This window comes from Papaver somniferum, chromosome 6 (genome assembly GCF_003573695.1).
Source record: "Papaver somniferum cultivar HN1 chromosome 6, ASM357369v1, whole genome shotgun sequence".
Taxonomy (NCBI): Eukaryota; Viridiplantae; Streptophyta; class Magnoliopsida; order Ranunculales; family Papaveraceae; genus Papaver; species Papaver somniferum.
The window spans coordinates 10005049-10026736 of NC_039363.1; the positions used below are offsets into that span (position 1 = coordinate 10005049).

The 21688-nt window shown below is 35.7% G+C and overlaps 2 protein-coding genes and 1 pseudogene across 2 annotated transcripts; 2 read left to right on the forward strand and 1 right to left on the reverse strand.

The window, feature by feature from the left end:
• The first annotated feature begins 224 nt into the window (after positions 1–224).
• Positions 225–1736, forward strand: LOC113290454 (annotated as a pseudogene).
• Positions 1737–2732: 996 nt separating this feature from the next.
• LOC113290456 (ETHYLENE INSENSITIVE 3-like 5 protein) lies at positions 2733–4115 on the forward strand. Its single transcript, XM_026540059.1, has one exon. The coding sequence runs from the start codon at positions 2757–2759 to the stop codon at positions 4113–4115; it is 1359 nt and encodes a 452-aa protein (XP_026395844.1). The 5' UTR covers positions 2733–2756.
• A 229-nt stretch (positions 4116–4344) lies between these two features.
• LOC113286889 (2,3-bisphosphoglycerate-dependent phosphoglycerate mutase-like) lies at positions 4345–8222 on the reverse strand. The gene is made up of 9 exons (XM_026535525.1): positions 7842–8222; positions 6689–6968; positions 6284–6507; positions 5804–5922; positions 5567–5723; positions 5347–5448; positions 5046–5165; positions 4747–4805; positions 4345–4656 (listed from the first exon to the last, which is right to left on the reverse strand). The coding sequence occupies exons 2-8, from the start codon at positions 6954–6956 to the stop codon at positions 4764–4766; spliced, it is 1032 nt and encodes a 343-aa protein (XP_026391310.1). The 5' UTR covers positions 6957–6968; positions 7842–8222; the 3' UTR covers positions 4345–4656; positions 4747–4763.
• Positions 8223–21688: the final 13466 nt, after the last annotated feature.

The window sequence follows — 21688 nt, forward strand, 5'->3', positions numbered from 1 at the left end:
GCATCACCGGCTACTGCACCCATTCCCCGAAAAACCTCCAGTCTGGAGTCTCATTTTCTAGATACTCCCCACTTCTTAAACATATTTATTTTTCATCATCAAGGTCCCACAAACTGTCTAGTCTTAAGGTTGAAGTATATAGTATATTGCAATATATAATTCAGTTTTAAGTTGAATTTTGAACTTTGAAGAAGTGTACATCAGAGATCTGTAGTGCGAGAGTGATGGAAAATTCCAAAGAAGAAGCATACCATCATCCAAGTAGTCATTTTGATGATAAGGAGGAGGAAGAAGAAGATGGAGATGACGAAGAGGAGGAGATGGGCATCGAGGAGTTGGAGAATAGAATGTGGATGGACAAGTTACGGCTTCAAAAACTTAAGAAAAAAGAGAGAAAGAAACTCGGCAGAGATGAGGATGGACTATCCAACTCGAAGTCGATAGTCAAACAAGAGCAATCACGCCGAAAGAAGATGTCAAGAGCTCAAAACTCAATTCTCAAATACATGATAAAGACCATGGATGCATGTGACGCGAAAGGCTTTGTGTATGGAATCGTACCCGCAAAAGGGAAACCAGTAACTGGTTCATCCGATAATTTGCGTGCATGGTGGAAAGATAAAGTTAAGTTCCATAAGACTGGTCCAGAAGCCATTTCTAAACTACTCTCCCCAGTTACAACACAACTAGATGGTGAAAACGAGGCATTAGTCTCTTCTAACATGCATCACCTTCATCACTTGCAAGATACCACTCTGGGTTCTCTTTTATCAGCGTTGATGCAACATTGCGTACCACCACAGAAGAAATTTCCATTGGAAAAGGGTATATGTCCTCCATGGTGGCCTACCGGGGAAGAACCATGGTGGGGAGATCAGGGGATGTTGGCTAAATCAGAGGGTCCTCCGCCATATAGGAAACCGCATGACCTGAAAAAAGCTTGGAAAGTGAGTACTTTAACTGCTGTTATCAAACACATGTCACCTGATTTTAAAAATGTTAGAAGGCTTGTTTTACAATCAAAGTGTCTTCAAAATAAGATGACTGCAAAAGAGACTCTAACTTGGTCCAATATTGTGACTCAAGAAGAAGTTCTCTGCAATCATCTCAATAATTCTCTTAACATTTCATGTTCTTCTTCAGCTATGAAAGAAAAGGAAGAGGAAGATTATTTCAACAGCATTCACTCAACTGTGACTGATGAAGAAGAAAAACAAGATGGGTTTAGTATGAGTTACAGAGAAAAGAGAAAACCGGAAATCGATCAACAACTGGAAGTTGATCTTATTTACACTTGCCAGAACGAGGAGTGTCCACAGAGTGTTATGAAGTTTGGTTTTGCTAACAAGAACACCAGGACTGATCATGAATCTGTATGCGCTTATCGTGCTGAGAATAATGCAAGTACTTTAGCATTAACTGATCCTAGAAGTGATGAAAAGCACGGATATCGGATGCTGTGTAAAAGTTGCTCAGCGGGGTCTAGTACTGGAAGTAATTCAACATCTACCAGTGAATTTCAGGAAGCACTTGCAGATGTAGCAGGCAATATTGGAATCCTAGGAGGCCAGCAAGGCAGAGTTGAAGATCATCAAGATATGGAAGTTGCATTCGAGCAGCAAAGAGAAACAATGACCCAAAGTTATGGTACAGATGAAGAAGAGCTCCCATCACCAAATCAAGAAGAAACCTCAATCTGGGATATGAAGTTTGCCTGGGATTTGGATGACATCTAATTTGCAACTGGTCAAGGTATTTTCCTTTTATAATCTGTAAAAGTAGGCTCCTGTACTTTTGAAAATTTTAAACTGAAGTTGATAATCCAAAATAACAAGACATCGCCTTGTGTTGGGTGATGTCGTGAATGTATAACAGTCTGTTTTCTCGTGAAGTGAACGTTTTCGATTCAGATTTCTAAAACAAGTTAACGTAAACAAAAATGCAAACAGAACTAGTCATGAAAGTAGAGGAACAAACGAAGTATATATACTCTCTAATTTTATTTAAGAGGCACAGATACGACGAGTCATATCCAGACTTAGATCAGGCGAAGCAGTTTTCAAATACAATTCAAAAAAACTGCATCCTTCTTTCCTGAGAACTACAAAATATGTACACCAAAAACCCTATGCTGGCTGGCCACACTTTACAACTCTTGCACCGGCAGCTCAAGGTTAGTTGGCCGCACTTACTTGATCTCACACCTCGGGAACATGTGTGACCGACTCCATTCAATTCTTACTCATCTAGCTAGGACTGCCAAGAGACGCTAGAATCCAATTTTCTCTGTCAATTTCATTTGGAGTTTTCTCTTTTTATTGCAATCTGCTTCTTCCAACAAGGAACTAAACCTTGTAATGTGTCTTGCATGCATGAATCGAGAGTTTTTAAAAAAAATGCTAATCTTGATCTCATATGTTTTGTCTCCATGCAATTTACTATATACACCTCAGAGTCAGACCAAAAGACTTCCCTCTGAATCACTGGCCACTGCACCCATTTCCTCGAAACCCTCCAGACTGGGTCATGATGTCCTAGATTCATCATCAAGGTCCCACAAACCGTCTAACCTTAAAGGTTGAAGTGTTGCATTAAAAAAATGCAGTTTTAAGTTGAAGTTTAAAGTGTCTCTTTTTAGGTGTGCATCAGAGGTCACAGTGATGGAAAATTTCAGTGAAGAAGCTTACTATACAAGTATTGATGTTGAGGATAAGGCGGAAGATAAGGAGGAAGAAGAAGAAGATGGAGATGAGGAGATGGGCATCGATGAGTTGGAGAACAGAATTTGGATGGACAAGTTACTACTTCGAAAACTTAAGCAAAAAGAGAGTAAGAAACTTGGAACAGATGAGGATGTCAAGAGTCAAGAACAATCACGCCGAAAGAAGATGTCAAGAGCTCAGGATGCAATTCTCAAATACATGATAAAGACGATGGATGTATGCAACGCGCAAGGCTTTGTGTATGGAATCATACCCCAGAAAGGGAAACCAGTAACTGGTTCATCAGATAATTTGAGTTCATGGTGGAAAGAGAAAGTTAAGTTTGATAAGACTGCTCCAGCAGCCATTGCCAAACTACTAGCCCCAGTTTCAGCAGAACTAGATGGTGAAAATGAGGCATTGTTAATTTCTTATATGCATCATCTTCATCACTTGCAAGATACCACTTTGGGTTCTCTTTTATCAGCTTTGATGCAACATTGTGTACCCCCACAAAGGAAATTTCCACTGGAAAAGGGCATATGTCCTCCTTGGTGGCCTACCGGGGAAGAATCATGGTGGGGAGTACAAGGAGGCTTGTCTAAAGAAGAAGGTCCACCGCCGTATAGGAAACCGCATGATCTGAAAAAAGCTTGGAAAGTAAGTACCCTAACTGCTGTTATCAAACATATGTCGCCTGATTTTAAGAATGTTAGAAGGCTTGTTAACAAATCTAAGTTTCTCCAAGATAAGATGACTGCAAAAGAGACTGAAACTTGGTCCAATATTGTGACTCAAGAAGAAGTTCTATCAAATCATTTCAATACTTCTCTTAAGATTTCATGCTCTACAAGTATGAAAGAAAAGGAAGAGGAAGATGAGTTCTGCAACATTCTTGTAACTATCACTGATGAAGAGGAGGAAAAGGCTTGTTGTATGAACAACAGAGAGAAGAGAAAGTCAGAAATCGATGAACAACCAGAGGTTGATCTTATTTACACTTGCCAGAACATGGAATGTCCACAGAATGATATGGAGTTCGGGTTTGCTCACAAGAACACCAGGACTGATCATGAATCTGTCTGCGTTTACCGGGATTGGAATAAATTGAGTACTTTAGCATTAACATATGGTCCTGGAAGTGATGAAAGGCATGGAGATCAGATGTTGTACAAAACTTGCGCAACACCTACCAGTGAACTTCAGGAAGCACTTGCTGATATAGCAGGCAATAATGGAAGCCTAGGAGGCCAGCGTGGTAAAGTTGAAGATCATCATGATATGGAAGTAGCATTTGAGCGGCAAAGAGAAGAAATGACCCCAAATTATGGTACAGATACAGAAGAGCCACCGTCACCGAAACAAGAAGAAACTTCTATCTGGGATATGAAATTTGTGTGGGATTTAGAGTAACCTTCTTCTCCTTCCACTTCAAATCTGTAAAAGTAGGCCTGTGATTTTTCAAAATTTAAACCAAAGTTGACAATTCATAATAATAAGATACAATGTGTCTTGGTGTTTCCTTGTGTTGTGCTGTGTTGATTTTATTCCCAACACTTTTTCTACTGAAGCGAAAGTTTTCGATGCAGAGTTCTAAAACAAGGTACCTAAACGAAAACGCAAATAGAGCTAGTCGTGAAAGTAGAGGAACAAAAGAAGTATATACTCTCTAATTTTATCATCAGTCTATTACAGAACTAAGTTGACAATTCTTAACACCAACATTTGTACTTGTCATAAAAAAGAAACACACAAACTGGACAGGCACAAAGTCAAGTACCTAAAACGACTTGACTTGATCAAACCATACAAAATTTGTAATCAGAAGAATGTCCAGCTTTCTTGTAGATCCATTATAGTACAAGGAGCTTGATTCCACATGACCACATTATATGCTTTTTATAACCTAGTAAAAGAGAAGCCGTTGTGAAAAAGATACAGTGGAGGCTGAATTCTGCAAGAACGAAACCACACAAAAGATAACTCAGGCAACTGGTGATGGAGACAGATAGCGGGTGCGAGCTAACAGAAAGGATGGTCTTACCTGTTGTTTAAAGTGATCTAGTTCATCTCATCTAATTTCTGCCTGTAAAGAGCCAAACTCTGCATTGCAGAAACCTAAGTTAGACATACAGTAAAACAACTAATATCATCGTAGGAAGAACAGAAATGAAATTGATGTTTAATATGCTGTGATCAAAGAAAGATTAAGGTGATAAGTGCCCTGTTCCACGAAAGAGTAGGTGACAATTCTCCTCTAACGGAACAGACAACTGACACAAGACCCCGATATAAGAAGATTAAAAAAGTATTAAATTGGAGAATGAAAGAGAAGTTGCATACTCTAGTATACGCATAAACACCAGCTTCGGTGGGACTCACTGGACTTCCCCTTCTAATGAACTTTCCTTCTTTGAATATGTAAAGCATAGGAACTCCTGTAGAAAGCTCTAAGCTAATAACCTACACAGCAGAAAAAAATCGTGTTATGGAGCATCAATGCATCATAATGTACTATAGTTACATAGTCCACAGCAAAGAAACGAACAAAAAAGCACCAGAAAAGAACACATTTGGGTAGAGATGAAAGAAAAGGTTTGAAATTATAAACAAAACAATGAACAGAATTAGAAATGCTATATACCTCTTCGGTGGTTAACTTATCGAGATACATAATAATGGATCTTAATGAGTTTCCATGGGCAGCAATCAACACATTCTTTCCGCGTTGAAGTTGGGGTTCAATCTGCCAAGTAATGCAATTAAGAGGTCAAATGACAGTGGATAATCAAAAACCTTGAGAAAATTAAATTAGTGTAATCAGAAAGCCCTGGAGTACTTATAGATGAGAAAAATGGGCTTACATTATCTGTGAAATAAGCAACAGCTCTTTCCGCACACATTTCTAGGCTCTCGCCGTTAGGCGGAGGAGTATTATAACTACGACGCCACTCATGGACTTGCTCCTTTCCATATCTATCTGCAGTTTCCTGCTTGTTAAGACCCTGTAGCTCCCCATACCTGTAAGAAGGAGCAGTTAGTTAAACTGAACATGCGCCAGCAGGCATTATGAACCTCAATAACACAAGAGAGGTAATTACATTCTTTCATTTAATTGCCAAGCTGCGACAACAGGAATTGACTGGCTTTTGGTTTCTTCACTGTAAATTTCGCTCCATTTTCTAGATTGTTCATTTTCGTTATGCGTAAAGATAGGAACCTGAGAAAATGATATCAGTATGAGGTGAATGGTCACGAAGTTAAATAGAACAGCAATAGTGAATAGAGGTAAGGTCAAGGAAAGAAATATTCTAATGACTCTCATCATATGCTCCAAGTATCCAACTTGTGCCGTGGTATTTTTCCGAATGATAAAAAGGAGATTAAACCAGCCAGAATAATTACATCATCCAACAAACAGTTAACCAAGTCAACTCAATTATAGTGGAGAAAATTCAAACATCTTTCCCTAATGCTGAGTCAAAGGTACTTGGTTTCCAGGTAGAGAGTGGGGTCTATTTTGACATGCATATATGTACAACCGGAAAATGTAAGAATTTGCAATGCAAAAACTGCAATACCTTTCTACGACGGTGTTGGGTCATTGCAAGCATTGCTGTCATCTGTGCACGAATTAGGGAAGACGTGTAAATCTTATCTACAGGTATGTTACTAATTTTTTTACCAGCTTCTATTGCCTCTTCCACTCCCTTTTTGGTCAAGGGCACATCCACGCAACCTGTGAATAGGTTCTTCTCGTTCCACAAAGACTCACCATGCCTTATCAATATCAGGGCAGCTTCATCTGAAAACAGCACAGGATGCAGAATCATTTTAATGTGTACGTCTACATTGAAAGAACATATATTTTTTCAACTAGCAGTATCCAAAGATGACTAAAGTGGAATATCGTAATTACTCCTAACAAAAACATGTTAACTAAGGTCTGAACAATTTTAATAATAGGTGGAGACAGATGAACTTACTTGACTTTTTCTTAGGCTCACTTATCTCATTGTTTGAGGGTGATAAAACCTGATCAGCCACTGACGATTGGGAACTCGAGGCTTGAATCACACTCAAATTCTGAATACTAGTGCGACAACTACCTCTCCTCAATAAACCAACATCATACCCAAATGTCTTTGATACAGTCTTCACCGGAAAATTGACAACTTGTCGTGAACCCAAACCATCACAACATCCATTCACCCCACCAGTCCCAATAGTGTGATGAAATGCAGTAGTGGCCATTTTATATACCCACTACAATCACAAAATAAACTATTTCAGTACACGCTACAAAAATGCTACAAAACTTCATAAGAAATCAAAACACTAAAGCATGGTATACTAACATTAACTTCATTGATACATTAAAACAGTAAACAATGAATCACGGAATTATTACTATTTACCGAACCAAATTTTCCACCACAAAACAAAAGACAACAATGAGCTCATAATCTCAGGTCTGTTTGAAAATGGGCCACATAATTGTTGTTTTCCAATTTTCACATACAAGAAACAAAAAAAACACTTGTGCAAAGACAAGTTGATATACAAACACAAAGAAAACAAGGAAAAAGACAAGCAATTTATATGCAAAATCAGTAAAATTTCATACAAAGACAAGCTTAATGCAACAGAAAACAAACACAAAAAGCAACTCAGAGAAACCTCCAAGGCTCCTGTAAAGCAATCAAGTTGATGAATATTACAACATTTTACTTAAACATCAAATAAAACCCATTTCAGATCCAGTAATCCTTATGAGTCATAAGTTATGACAATTAGAACAGGAGGGGCATGCGCCCCCCTCCTTAAGACTTTTTTTATTCAACTATTTTAATCAGAAACCCATCTTAGATCCAACAAAATAAGGTCTTTCAAATTGAAAAAACCCCAAAGAGGGAACCAGAAATTCAAGAACCCACGTTCAGAATAGATTAACCCTAACAAAAAATACAACCTAAAATCCAAAATTTACAAACACCCATTAACATATAGAAGAACAATAATCAAGTAATTATAACAGAATAGAAAGAAATCATCATACATTGAAGAAGAGAAAACAAAACCCAGAAAGAAATTTGAATTTCTTGATAAAGAAATGTGAGAAAGATAAAAGAAGCATACCTTTTTTTATAGGAAAAAAAAAAACAAATTTATAAAAACTTGCTCGTTATATTCAAAGATGAACCCGAAAAGGAAATTAAAATTTCAGAGATTTCAACAAATGGGTTTGAAGAAGAAGAAGAAGTTGTTAGTTGTTGATGAAAGAATATATTATTTTTTCTTGTTTGTTTGAAGGTAATAACGAGAGGGAAATGTATAGAAGAGATCGATTGGAAAAATGTCTCTCTCTTTAGAGATTTGTAAGAGGAAGAAATACACGTTTTTGATAGGAAGGGAGGAGGTTTCTGTGAAGAAGGTTACTAAAGGTGGCGGTTTCGGTTTTCTCTTTATAGATTTGGCGGAGTCGCGCGGAGTCTCCTCTGGTTGGTAGGTACTGCTGTTTCAGAAGAAGAAGGTCTGACCCTCTTTAACTGACCATCTATTTACCCTACTCCTAATACTTGTCTATAACTCCCCACCTAACTCCCACCTTTTATTTTTTAGATTTTTTCGATTAAACCTGATTTTTTATTTTTATTGTGTTATCGTTGAATTACAAGTTACCAATACAAATCTACCACGAAAAACCGAGGGCTACTCTAGTTAACTGAGGTTTACTGATTTTGCTCCCTTTTTTTTTTTCTTTTTTCTTTGAATGTTTCCATTTTTTTTTTGAATTTTTCTTTTTTATTTTGTTATCGTTGAATTACAAGTTACCAACAAAAATCTACCACAATAGACTGGGGGCTAATCAAGGGATGTCTACTGATTTTGTTTCCTTTTCTCTTTTGATTTTTTTCGGTTTTTCTTGAATTTTTATTTTTATTGTGTTATTGTTGAGTTACAAGTTACCAACAAAAATCTACCTCGAAAGCTGAGGTTTACTCAAGTTAACTAAGGTCTACCAATTTTACTCCCACCTAGCAAAAAGGGATAAAGTTATCTTTTTATAATCGGCGATTCTATTAGCCTCCGGTATGCCGATTGTGCTTGAAACCAAATTCAGCTTCATTCTTCTTCTTTTTTTCTTCATTTCCACTATCGTCCACAAAACCATCTTTCATTAAATGTTCAACGAAGGATGATTTTGTGTCTTCAACGGCCAGTTCAGGGAAAAACTCGACCCCCAGATTCTAATATCTCAGGAAAATAGCTGGTGGAGTTTCGAAATAAGTAAAGGCAATCAGAAACTTAACTTCCAAATTTTATAAAATCCGAAAATGAATCAAGAACTATCAGTTGTTATGGCACATCCACAACGACCGATAGTTCCTTCTGTTTCTCATCGTTGAAGAACATCATCCCAAAATCGGTATATGTGAACATCCATACCAGTCGATTCTTGTTAAAGGAAATGTCCATATTTTCTGCAGGATTTGTAGGCTACAATCCGCATACATGGATTTTATTCGCCGATTATAATGTATAATTTCAAGAGATCAACCAACAGATACGTATTTCGAAAAATATCAAACAATAGGGTATTCCGATCACTTCACACTCCACAATTGGCACATCGATTGATTATATCCTTAAAAACAAATAGAATTTTTTTGGCAGTACCTCAATGTTGTAACTGGTCGATATAAATGTCCATATCCGTCGATTCTGGGTTGATGTTCTTCTTACACGAAGAATATCAAGAACAACGGTTCGTCATATATATGTGATATATCATCATATTGTTTTTGAAGTTCAAATGAAACCAAGAATGTTTTTAAACTTTTCTAATGTTCGAAGATCGCAAGCTACAAATCTAAGTTTCCTCGTACAATTTCTATAACATCCCGATTAGGCAAGTATAGTTCGCGGAATAAAATATAAGTAATGATTTGTATTTTCCTAATATCGAGGCCTTTTCGGCACAACTGGCTCCAGAGTTGGCAACAAGATCAACACTTAAGTGTGTTCGGGCAAGAGTAACCCAGAGATGGATGACCTCTTGCGAAACTGCTTCTGAGTGACTGTAGGAGTGCATGAGTATCCCACACTGTCGGATAACCAACCGCAGTGGCCAACTTGGCCAGTATCGGTGGAGGGTCGAGTCAATCGCTTGACCTTAAACATACAATCTTTACTATCTCTAATACTCTAACACTCAATCTCGAATTTTAATTAGAGATATTTTGTAAAAGGGTCGTATGTTTTATGCCTAATTAGGGTCTGGGTTGTAGAACATGCAGTTGATGCATTAGCGTCGTAGACTAACCATGGACCGTAAAAAAAACGTTAGCGGACTTTTTGTATTTTGCCAATAACCCTGACTATCAGTTGACTAATGTGACTGTTAGAACATTGTCAAAACGGGTTCTTATTATTCCCCCTAAATTATCACCGAAATGCTCTTCCCATCTAATCGTCCATGTCATTGCAACCCATGAATTTTAACGGCTGCTATTTTGATTAAGAGCAAACCATGATCCCGATAAATCCCAGTACTTTCCCTTACCCACGGAGGATGGGGAATAGAAAATTCTTTGGACCCAATACAGAAACAAACAGCTGATATGAAAATCAGTTGAACGATAACCAACATAAATGTTAATGAAAATCAATTGAACGATAACCAACATAAATGTTAAACAATGAACCCGTACTGTCATAGCAGCTAAAACAGTTCAAGAATATGAATTCTTGTTTGGCATTTCATCGAACGATTTCTGGGCAAGTTCAGTCCATCATATTTCACACAGGCGTAAATTAAGAATTCCAGGAAAATCATTTCTGCATTCTCCGATCAATCAAATACTTTTCCAACAAAAACAATATCACACCAAGCATCGTAGAAACTTAATGCATCAACTGCATGTTCTACGACCCCGACCCTAATTAGGTATAAAACATGCGACCTTTTTACAAAATATCTCTTTTAATTAATCCAACATCAAATTGAATTAATTAACACTAATTAATTTCGAGCGAATTATTTATTAACAAAATATGTGAATATGGGGTTTTCAAAATTATTTCAAAATGATTATGTATCTTTGTAGGCCTCAATCTAGCTAGGAAAATCAAGAACACAATCGGGTATACAGAGCCAAAAGAACAAGAGAGAAAAAAATGTCCCAAAAATAGAAATCCGTCATTTACGAATAGATATAAAACGCTCAATGGTGAGCTAGAAACTGAACAAGAAGATGCTCAAAAGGTAAAAACTGTACATGAAGAATCTTGAAAGGATGGATAAATATTTGGGCTATTCTTTAAAAAATGTACAATTGGTTTCAGAGTTGGCACAAAGATCAACACTCAGGCAAGAGTAACCCAGAGATGGATGACCTCTTACGAAACCGCTTCTCAGTGACTGTAGCAGTGCCTATTGGAAATCCCACATTGCCGGATAACCGCAATGGCCAAGTGGGAACAATATCGATGGAGGATCGAGTCAATCGCTTGACCTTCAACATACAATCTTTACTATCTCTAATACTCTAACACTCAATCTCGAATTTTAATTAATCCAACATCAAATTGAATTAATTAATACTAATTAATTTCGGACAAATTAGTTATTAACAAAATATGTGGATATGGGGTTATCAAAATTATTTCAAAATGATCATGTATCTTTGTAGGCCTCGATCTAGCCGGAAAAATCAAGAACAGAATTAGGTATACAGAGCCAAAAGAACAAAAGAGAAAAAAATGTCCCAAAAACGAAAAATCCGTCATTTACGAATAAATATAAAACACTGGGTGATGAGCTAGAAACTAAACAAGAAGATGCTCAAAATCTAAAAACTATACGGGAAAAAGCACGAATGGGTGGATAAATATTTAGGCTATTCTTTTAATGTTAATTAGAAGTTGTTTTGGTTCACACGATAACTATCTGTTTTAACTAATTTGGTCATCGAGTTTTTCGTCTATTTTTTTCTTTTTTTTTTATCATTTTTCTTTTTGTGCATTTCTCTCTTTCAACGATATCTTATCTTAAGAAAGAAAAGTCTAGTTGAAGTCATCACACCAAATGACGAACAAAATAAAAAGAAAAAACACCTCTATTCTCTCCATTAAACTTCTTTCCTGGAAAAAAAGAAAATCATAAAAATGCCAGAAATCTCATGAATAGGAAAGCTATTGCATACATGTAATGTACTACTCGTAGTAGAGTGGGTGATAGTGAACGAACGATTCAACATGGTATACTAATTGGTTTTCAAATGTGGGTTAACTATGGATTTATGTTCAAATTTGGTGTAATGATATTTGAATTTGGTAAAGGCGGTAGGTCCTAACCCTAAAAGATCTAATCACAACTCCTGGTGTTGTGTCCTGATATCATAGCATATTCCAATGCAATATTCTTGGAGTCCATTAAGAATAGCATGTTATTGCTTAAAAAAAAAAACATGTTAAACTCTTTCTTAATGAAGGCTATTATTGGGGCGTCACCATCCAATAAGAGGATTTCACTTGGATATTTAGTGACCAAAAATCTGGTTATGGGATACTTTTGATTCAATAGCAACTGTCCAAACTACCTTTCAATTAAAATTAAAACTTAAAAACATAAACAAAACCTAATTTCTCTTCTTCATTCTTCACATTTCAATTGCTCTTCTTCTTCCTCTCCTCTTTCTCTTCATCCTTTTCATCATAAATCCATTTGAATTCATTTCATCGAACAAACCCATGGTGTATGTAAGGTAAAACCAAAGATATTCATCTTTGTTTACTTGTTTTTGTGCTTAAAATAGGTTAGATTGAATGAAATCGAAGTAAAATTAGGGTTTTAGTTACTTTTTGCTAGTGTTACGTTTGGGTACGTTACTAGATTTTTCAACCGTAATTTAGTTTTCGAAGAACTTACGTCTAGGTTTAGTTCAATTCAACCGTAAAACTTTGATTTGCATGTTGTATTACGTCTAGGTTTAGTTGAATTCCAACCCTAATTTTCAATTTTACGTCTAGGTTTAGTTGAATTCCAACCGCAATTTTAAATTTTACGTCTAGGTTTAGTTGAATTCCAACCGTAATTTTAAATTTTATGTCTAGGTTTAGTTTACTGATTTTCCTTTCGTCAACCTAGCTGTAAATTTCAATTTTACGTCCAGGTTCCTTTTAATTCCAACCGTAGAAATTGATGTTACGTCCAGGTTTGGGTTGATTCCAACCGTAGAAATTGGTTTTACGTCCAGGTTTGGATTGATTCCAACCGTAAAAATTAATTATTATCTAATAAAATTGGATTAAATTAAAATTAACTAAAAAGTTGTTCAGTCATTACAAAATTATTTGAGATTAGAGGGTTTTGATATTACTTTTGGGTGACCCGTTTTTGTCCTATTAGGTGACGCCCCTCTAATGAAATGCGAGGCCCCAATAATAGCCTTTTTCTTAATTATTTCGGGTATGAATTGTCCACAATTATTTCGTTTTGGTCACCTGTATTTTCTGTCATTTCTTGCCAAACCCATGTGTTCCAAGCTTGCACAGTCTATGTGAGAAAATCTGAAAATATCCCGGACCAAAAGCAATCTCCGATGATTTTCGCAGCCAAATAAGATTCGAAATGACTGCAAATATTCGCAATCGGGCAACTGCGTCACGATATCAACATGCTTTAGGAGTTGGACTGAGCTCGTGCCTGTGGTTCGTAAAGGGAAGCTAGTTAGACATGATATGATATTATTATGCTCTTTCTTGTTCCAATATCAGAAGCTGATCGTATAAACATATTATTTATTTAGTGAAATTATTAGTTCATTATTTTTTAGTTTAATATAATTGCTTACATGTCTCCAGCCTTTTTTTTCTTTGCTTTTTTTTTTTCAGGAGGTTGAAGGCAATAAGAGAGTTGTTTTCAACAACCCTTCATTCAATGTAGAGACCATAACCTATTTAACAACAACTATTACTATAAACCAACATTGAACACACACACCTTTTCAAAGTCACTAAATACCACATGATACTTGCTTGGCTAGCTACTTCCTTTTCTATCAAATTTGAATGAATGCTAAAACGATTAGATTAAGGATTATTTTGTTTTTCTGGTCTGTAAATGTCATTGACTGGTGTTACTAAATATCCAACTATTCAAATCATAAAAAATGTTTTAGCACCGGAACATTTCTCACCAAACTTAACTCCCAATGAATTTGTTTAGAATTATGGACATTTTAAGCATGGGTTTCTGTTATTGTTTTGATATCCTACCACTCCCTGTACATATATCATTCTACATCTCCTTAAGTTCTTCAATGTCAAATTCGCACATTAAATTCTTCTCTTTCACATTAGATTGTATATATAGTGAGTGAACCTAAACTCTCCTTGTCCGTGATGCCGGTGCCGAAGTGCCAAAGTACTGCAATTCCTTGATGAGTAATTGACCATGACCTTTTCAGTACTATAAAATAAGGCGTGTAGCACCTGGACCAACAAAGTACTGTACGGGCTTAGGAAATCAATAGCGAAGCTTATTTAATCGGATAAAATTAGGTCACCGGTTACTAATTTAAAAAGTCACCAATCTAAAATATTTTCATAGTGGCTAAACTGTACCTGTTTAGTTACTGGTAATTAATAATTTAATTAGCTAATAATTAGATTAACGAAAAAAAATTATACTAAGGGAAGAAACAAATTCAGATTAAGTGTTAGTTTTGGTTAGACAAGAAAAGTAGAGAGATTTTGTTTTTTTTGTTTTTGGAGATTTCTTTGAAAAACCTAGATTTTCGTTCACACAACGAGAATGAGTGATTATACTGAAAAATTCGAGGTGGGTGAATCTTTACATGATAGAGAAACTAGATTTAACATACCTCTTGATGGAGATCTGAGGATAGCCGATTTCTTTGATGGCAAAGAGATTTTAACCCAGAGTAATAGTCAATCTCAATCAATTGAAGAAATAAACTGACAAACTAAAGAGCCAATGGATCAAAATAATCAGGCATACCTCTAAATTAGCTAGAATTTTCCTTTTATTCCTCAAAACTAGCTAAAATATGTAAAAAGATTCAATTTTTAGCCTTACAGATTGGTTTATGATTGAGTTACCCCTTCGTAGCCAACCCTAAGTAGCATTTATGGTTAGGTTAGGAAGAACTCTGGACAGTAACTGGAATAAAATTGGGAAAGCCCAATTTAAATGACGAGGGTACTACTCAAGTACACCACAATCTTTTCGTTTCAACCTATTATCCAAAATCTTCAGTCATCGTCTATGGACAAAGTCGAGAAAATATAACTTCGACACATTCACTTGATAATAGTTACGGTCCAAAGCCGATTAATTATTGGATCAATATCAAATGATTAGGGTTAACGTACAAGTGTCATTTACTTTATTGTAATAATACGATTATAATGCGGAAGTAAAGTAAATGACACAACAAGATTTTGTTAACGAGGAAACTGCAAATGCAGAAAAATCTTGGGACCTAGTCCAGTTTTGAGTACTCTCAGAATTAAGCCGCTATACAAAGAACAAAGCTAATTTCGTATAGTTGAGACCAAGTAATCTACCCCTAGTTACTTAGTTCTCTCAGTTCCTTGCGCCTACAACCGTGTGATCAACGCACGTGAATCCCAAGACAGAAATCACTATCTTGAGTTTCTTTACCGATGTAAAGTCTTAAGAACTCAACTCCTTTTGATTGCCTTCCAAATAGTAAAGGAACAAAGCTGTTTGGTAACTACTCCAGTAATCTTTTAAGAAAAAAATTCGTTGATTTTTTACAATGGCTCTTCCGTTTAAACTAGTAAACTCCTTTGTCGGGTAAGATCAATCCAAATCAGCAAATTAGATTTAGATTCACAACTTTCAGATTCGGATACTGAAAAAACCACCAAATGATAGTTTTCTATCTAAACGACTATATGATCAAACCTATCAAAGATAAATCGGATCTAGGTCGGATCCCATCCAATCAAGATGTGTGCACAAATCACGAGATACAGAAACCAATAAATCTTTTTATCTTCACTTTCTTTCTATTGTATCTTCACAACACAAACTTGAATGGGTTATGGTGAAGTTTTCATCCTAGGAAACAATGTTTTACATTTTTTTTAAAGGAAGTACATTCACTAACTTGTTTCATGAATCGAAAGGAAAATCATTAGGTTTATTGGTCCGGCTATTCATTGCAAATGTTTGGATGACCAATATGTGTAAGATGGTAGAACCAGTCTTAAATTAAGTTATGTATCTTGGTATACCTAATCACAATGCCTAACTTATGATTTGGTATGACTGGTTCTTGTTAATTGGTGTAACCGATCATGAGTGTGTGTGACCGATGCTTGTAATTGGTGTAACCGGTCTTGGTAACTGGTGTGACCAATAAAAAGTAATATCATGTGTATATGGAACCGATCCTTGTAACTGGTATAACCGATCCTAGTGACTGGTGTGACCGATCACAAGTGTTTCCATAATTAGGTATAACCGATCCTAGTGATTGGTAGAACCGACTGAACCCATGTATATGATTTGGTATTTGATCATTCACATAGTAGTCTTGGAAAACAGGTGAACCAATTCTAAACTTGTTTCGAAGTGTGGTATAACCGATTCCAAGAATGAAAATTCATATAAATATGAAATAAGGATTTGCAGTGAAAAGATGTCAACATACTTTGAACACGAACAGTAACTCTTATCATTTATTGTTCAAATATATTCCTTAGTACTCAAGGTGATCATGTGCCGAAATAAATTAAGAATATTTTAATTAAGATTTTTGGTTTTTTATGCTTTAATTACCATCAATTACTGTATATCTCTAGAGAATAAAAATTAATAATGTGCATTTACTAATTGGAGATTTTCTATTGAGAGATTTTGGAAATATTGGACAAGTATTTATTGGACTTATGAAAACCAAATTTTTCCATTTATTGCATATCTTGAGAAATACTTTCTGTTTTGGAAATTCGTTGGTTTCCAAACATCCTTGGTCTATAAATACCTAAGTTTGCGTTTCTAGCAAACCATCCTAAGAGCCAGGAAAACTTCATTTCTTGTTGTTTCTGGTGGAGCCGTCTATTCGGAGAAGAAAGTATCCTAATTAGGTGAAATCTCTTGCGACCGCTCGTTTAAAGACTTCTGTGGGATCAAGAAGATCTATGAGTACTAGTACCATTGGTGGGAAACTAGATAATTGAAGTGTTATTAGTTTCTGATTGATTTGATTGACTAGCGGTTGCTGAAATTTTGATTGCACCTAGTTTGTTTATGCTTGAGAATCTTCTCTTCTGATATAAGATTCACTAAAACTAGATCGAAGTATCGACGAGATCTTTAAAACTGTAGTTAGATCTAAATACATCTTGTGATAATCCACTGTTAACATACTTTGTTCTGTGCGTGATTGATCACAAGAGATTCAAGTGGCGTTGTGCAGGTTATTTAAGATAAAAGAAGATTTCTTATTGGTTTTCGTATCTTGTGCATTGTGTGCACAAACCTTGATCGGATGGGATCCAACTAGAATCAGATTTATTTGATTGATTAGTTGCGTGAGATAGACATTATCAATATATATCTTTGATATATATTTTGATTGAGTGTGAATCTATACTTGACTATTTCGTTAGTTAAAGTTAGTGAAAATACGGGGGTCTAACAACCACACCCAACAATTCGTTTGGCAATCTGAAAGGACTTTCTTCAATATACTTTCAAGAGAATCAACTTGACAGTCAGACTCAATCTATAGGAAAGTATATCAAATAGCTATATCTCTATTTCAACACAATCAGAGTTAAACAGAAACAAGTCTGCAAACCTGATTTTAGTGTGAATCTCTTGAACCAAAATCTTTTGTGTTAATCACAACCTATTCAATATCCACCGTCTATAAACCTCTTTAAGATAAATCACTAAAGGAACATCTCAACACAGTGTCCACTTGAAACAGGGTTAGTCCATACTGGTCTAACAATGTGAAAATAACAAAATCAATTGTTCAAGATCAATCAAGTCTTATCCAACAAACAAGGTCGAATATAACAACTATGATTGATTAACGTATAACTTGTATTATTTCAATTATATAAATAAAATATAATTCGGAAAAGAAATAACACAGAGACCAGAAATTTTGTTAACGAGGAAACCGCAAATGCAGAAAAACCCCGAGACCTAGTCCAGAATAAACACACACTGTTTATAAGTTGTTACACCAATTTCCTACTACCAATTCGGACTAGATGTAATACCTGCTTCAGCACTAACATAACTCCTAGCACAACACCGATTATCTTTAGGAATTATTCTCGTAAATCTTATAGCAGAACCCAAGGCTCTCTTTAGAAGATACAACAACACGGTTGATATTTTTCGATCTTTTGTTTTCACAAAACACCGAATCGATTTCCCTTTAGATGTAAATCAAGGTTTTAGAAATCTTGTGTTTGTATTAAACAATTACTAAATAAAAAGTAGTGAAATCAAAACAAACTTGTAGATTAAGGTTTTAACTTACAATCAATATGCATACTCACAAGAAGTCCGTGAACCTGATTTTCGTAAGTGAACTTGGGTGATTCCAAAGATCAATTTCCAAGTTAAGAAAACCCTAATAATTCTACAACAAGAACAACTAGATAAATCTAGAGATATCTTGTTTAAAACTTCTTAAGGATTTTTACGAGATGCCTTAATCGAAGTTTTCTTTCTAGCTTCCGATTTCGACTAACAAGTGTTGGTATTTATGATCAACAACTCTTGAATGGTCTTATATTAAAAGAGAAGACCTTAGAACAGACAAGAGGTGAAAAACCTAGATTACAAGTTATATGATCAATCACGAAGATTAAATCCAACTCGGCTTTGTGATCCCAAATACAAAGACTTTTATCTCACTCTTGTTCACGAAGAACAGAAGACATGAAAAACAACTTTATGAGCTTACACCAATTTTCCAAAGGGGATGAAAAACGTGCAGCACTCACGAACCCTTTATCTATAGTGAAGGTAGCTTGAAAGATAAGCAAAGCTATTTTCCTTTTTCAAGACTCTAGTAATTTTGGGAGTCTTTCCTAAGTTACAACTCTTGCAAAAATAATTAAATAAATAATTAATTTAGAAAATATTGTATTTATGTGAATAAATCACAAATTAAATTAGGAAGGAATCACAAACACTTTAATATGGTAATCAAAGATGTTTGGAGTAACATCTAACTTTCCTAGATAAGGAAACATCACCAACTTGACTAAAAACGACTTCTAGTCACGTAATTGGGCTCAAGTCTGTGAACCGTTACAAACTGTTCGTGGATTGTTTCCTACTAACGAACTGTAACAATTACAACAACACTTATAATTGTTACTTTAATAAATCACTCATAACTTCATCATTATAACTCGGAATTGAGTGATTCTTGGCTCGTTGAATTCGTAAGCTCATTCACTATAACATCAGAACCTTTCCAGGGATAAAGGTTATTGTCACAAAAGTAGTTGCTCAAATAACCTCGAGTATATATATACATAAATGTACATTAACCGTCATAGGAATTGTTCCATAGAGTGAGCATTTGTTTTGATAGATTAGAAAGGTAGAATTGAACAAGAATCCAAATGAAATCAATCACAAGATCCCTTTGTTGATGAAGTCCTTGTTGATGTCTTCTTGTAATCTTCAGAGCTCTTCTTAGACCTAATCTAGTCTGAAACTATCTTTAGTATACTAAATCAAGAATGCATTTTGGCAACTAAAATTGAAAATTAACTTGACATACCAACGCTAGTGGGTTCAACCGAGCAGTGCTCTAACAGTTAGATTGATCTAAGCAGACAAAGAAGTTTATTAGATTAAACGGAAGAGCCTTTGTTAACGACTCATCTAAATATTTTGCAAGATTGATTAGAGTGGTTACCTAACATATTATTGCTTTGCTGTTTGGAATAAGATCCAAAGGAATTGTTATTCACGTGCGTGACTCTAAAAGTCGAAAGCGCAGGGAAACTGAGGGAACTAAGTAGCTAGGGATAGTCTGCTTGGTATCAGCTATACGAAATTGTTATTAGATTTTGTATATCGGCTTAATTTTGAGAGTATTCAAAACTGGACTAGGTCCCGGGGTTTTTTTGTATTTGCGGTTTCCTCGTTAACAAAAAATTGTTGTGTCTTTTACTTTGATTTCCACATTATAATTGTTTATTATAATAAAGTAAAATACACATATACGTTTGAAAAAGCGGGGGTCTAACAACACCACCCAATATTTCGCTTAGAAATCTGTATGGACTAACTCCGAAATACTTTCTAGAGAATCAACTAGACAGTCAGACTCAATCTAAGTAAAAGTATCTCAAGGAGTTAATATCTCTCTCTTGTTTTGATTTACTCGAGCTAATAGAAATCAGCGAGTCTTTAATCAAACACAAGGAATAACTTGGATGGTACCAAAGACCAATATCCAAGGATCAATCAATGACAATCAACAACCAAAGGTTGGATTACTCTAATTGATGATCTAACGAACGTGTATTATTTCAACTATAAAGATAAAACAATATAATGCGGAAATTGAAATAACACAGACACCAGAAATTTTGTTAACGAGGAAACCGCAAATGCAGAAAAACCCCGGGACCTAGTCCAGATTGAACACACACTGTATTAAGCCGCTACAGACACTAGCCTACTCCAAGCTAACTTCCGACTGGAATGTAGTTGAACCCCAATAAATCTCCCACTGATCCAAGGTACAGTTACGCTCCTACGCCTCTGATCCCAGCAGGATACTGCGCACTTGATTCCCTTAGATGATCTCAGCCACAACTAAGATTTGCTACGATCCAAAATTGCAGGCTTTGACAATAAACAAATCTGTCTCCCACAGACAAGTCTATCAAAGGATCAATCTGTCTCCCACAGATAAAACCTAAAGGTTTTGTTCCGTCTTTTGATAATAATCAAGGTGAACATGAACCAATTGATAATCCGGTCTTATATTGCCGAAGAACAGGATAGAGTTATCAATCACCTCACAACAATCTTAATCGTATGGTAGAGAAACAAGATGTTTCGGAATCACAAACAATGAGACGAAGATGTTTGTGATTACTTTTTATCTTTCCTATAGGAAATATCAATCTCAAGACAATCAATCTGATTGTACTCATACGATAGAAGATGCAAGATCAGATCACACAACTACGATAAAAGTAGTATCGGCCTGGCTTCACAATCCCAATGAAGTCTTTAAGTCGTTAACCTGTTTTTAGAAGAAGAAAACCAAAGGTTAAAGGAGAATCGACTCTAGTATGCAAACTAGTATCATTCCCGAACTCCTTATCGTCAACATCCATTGGAATATAAGGTTCGTGGAGGAAGGAGTCAATACCAACAAACCGTCTTGGTTGATGACGTCGAACCAGGGCCTCCTGAATATCCAAAGATCTTAAAACGCAAGCCTTTATGTCACTAATCTCCTTTCTTACTTCCTTCAACTCATCAAGAACATTGGAAAACTTCTGAGAGTTAGAAGGGACATCCTTTGGCTTTATTGTATTCCTCCTCTTTCTTTTCAAGGAAGGAGTTGCTAGAGATTTCTCTTTTTCCTTGATTGATGGATTAACAATCTTATTGACATCTCTTCCATCCAAAGACATGATGCTTACAAAACAGTTATAAACAACTAGTTTTTGTGAGTGGAATTCACAATCTCATCAAGCAGTCTTATGATATAAAAGATATCAGAGAGGAAAAAGGTATGTAGGGTTCGCAACCTTTCAACAGGTTCGTGGACGCCCAACTCTAAACCCTATAAGAGTAGAATTGTCGATAATAACCCTTTTTTTTATTTTGATAGACAATCAACTAAGAAAAGAAGAAGAAAAACTTATTCTAAAGCCTGATTAGTACACATCCTTGTCTCTTTTGATCAGGCACATGA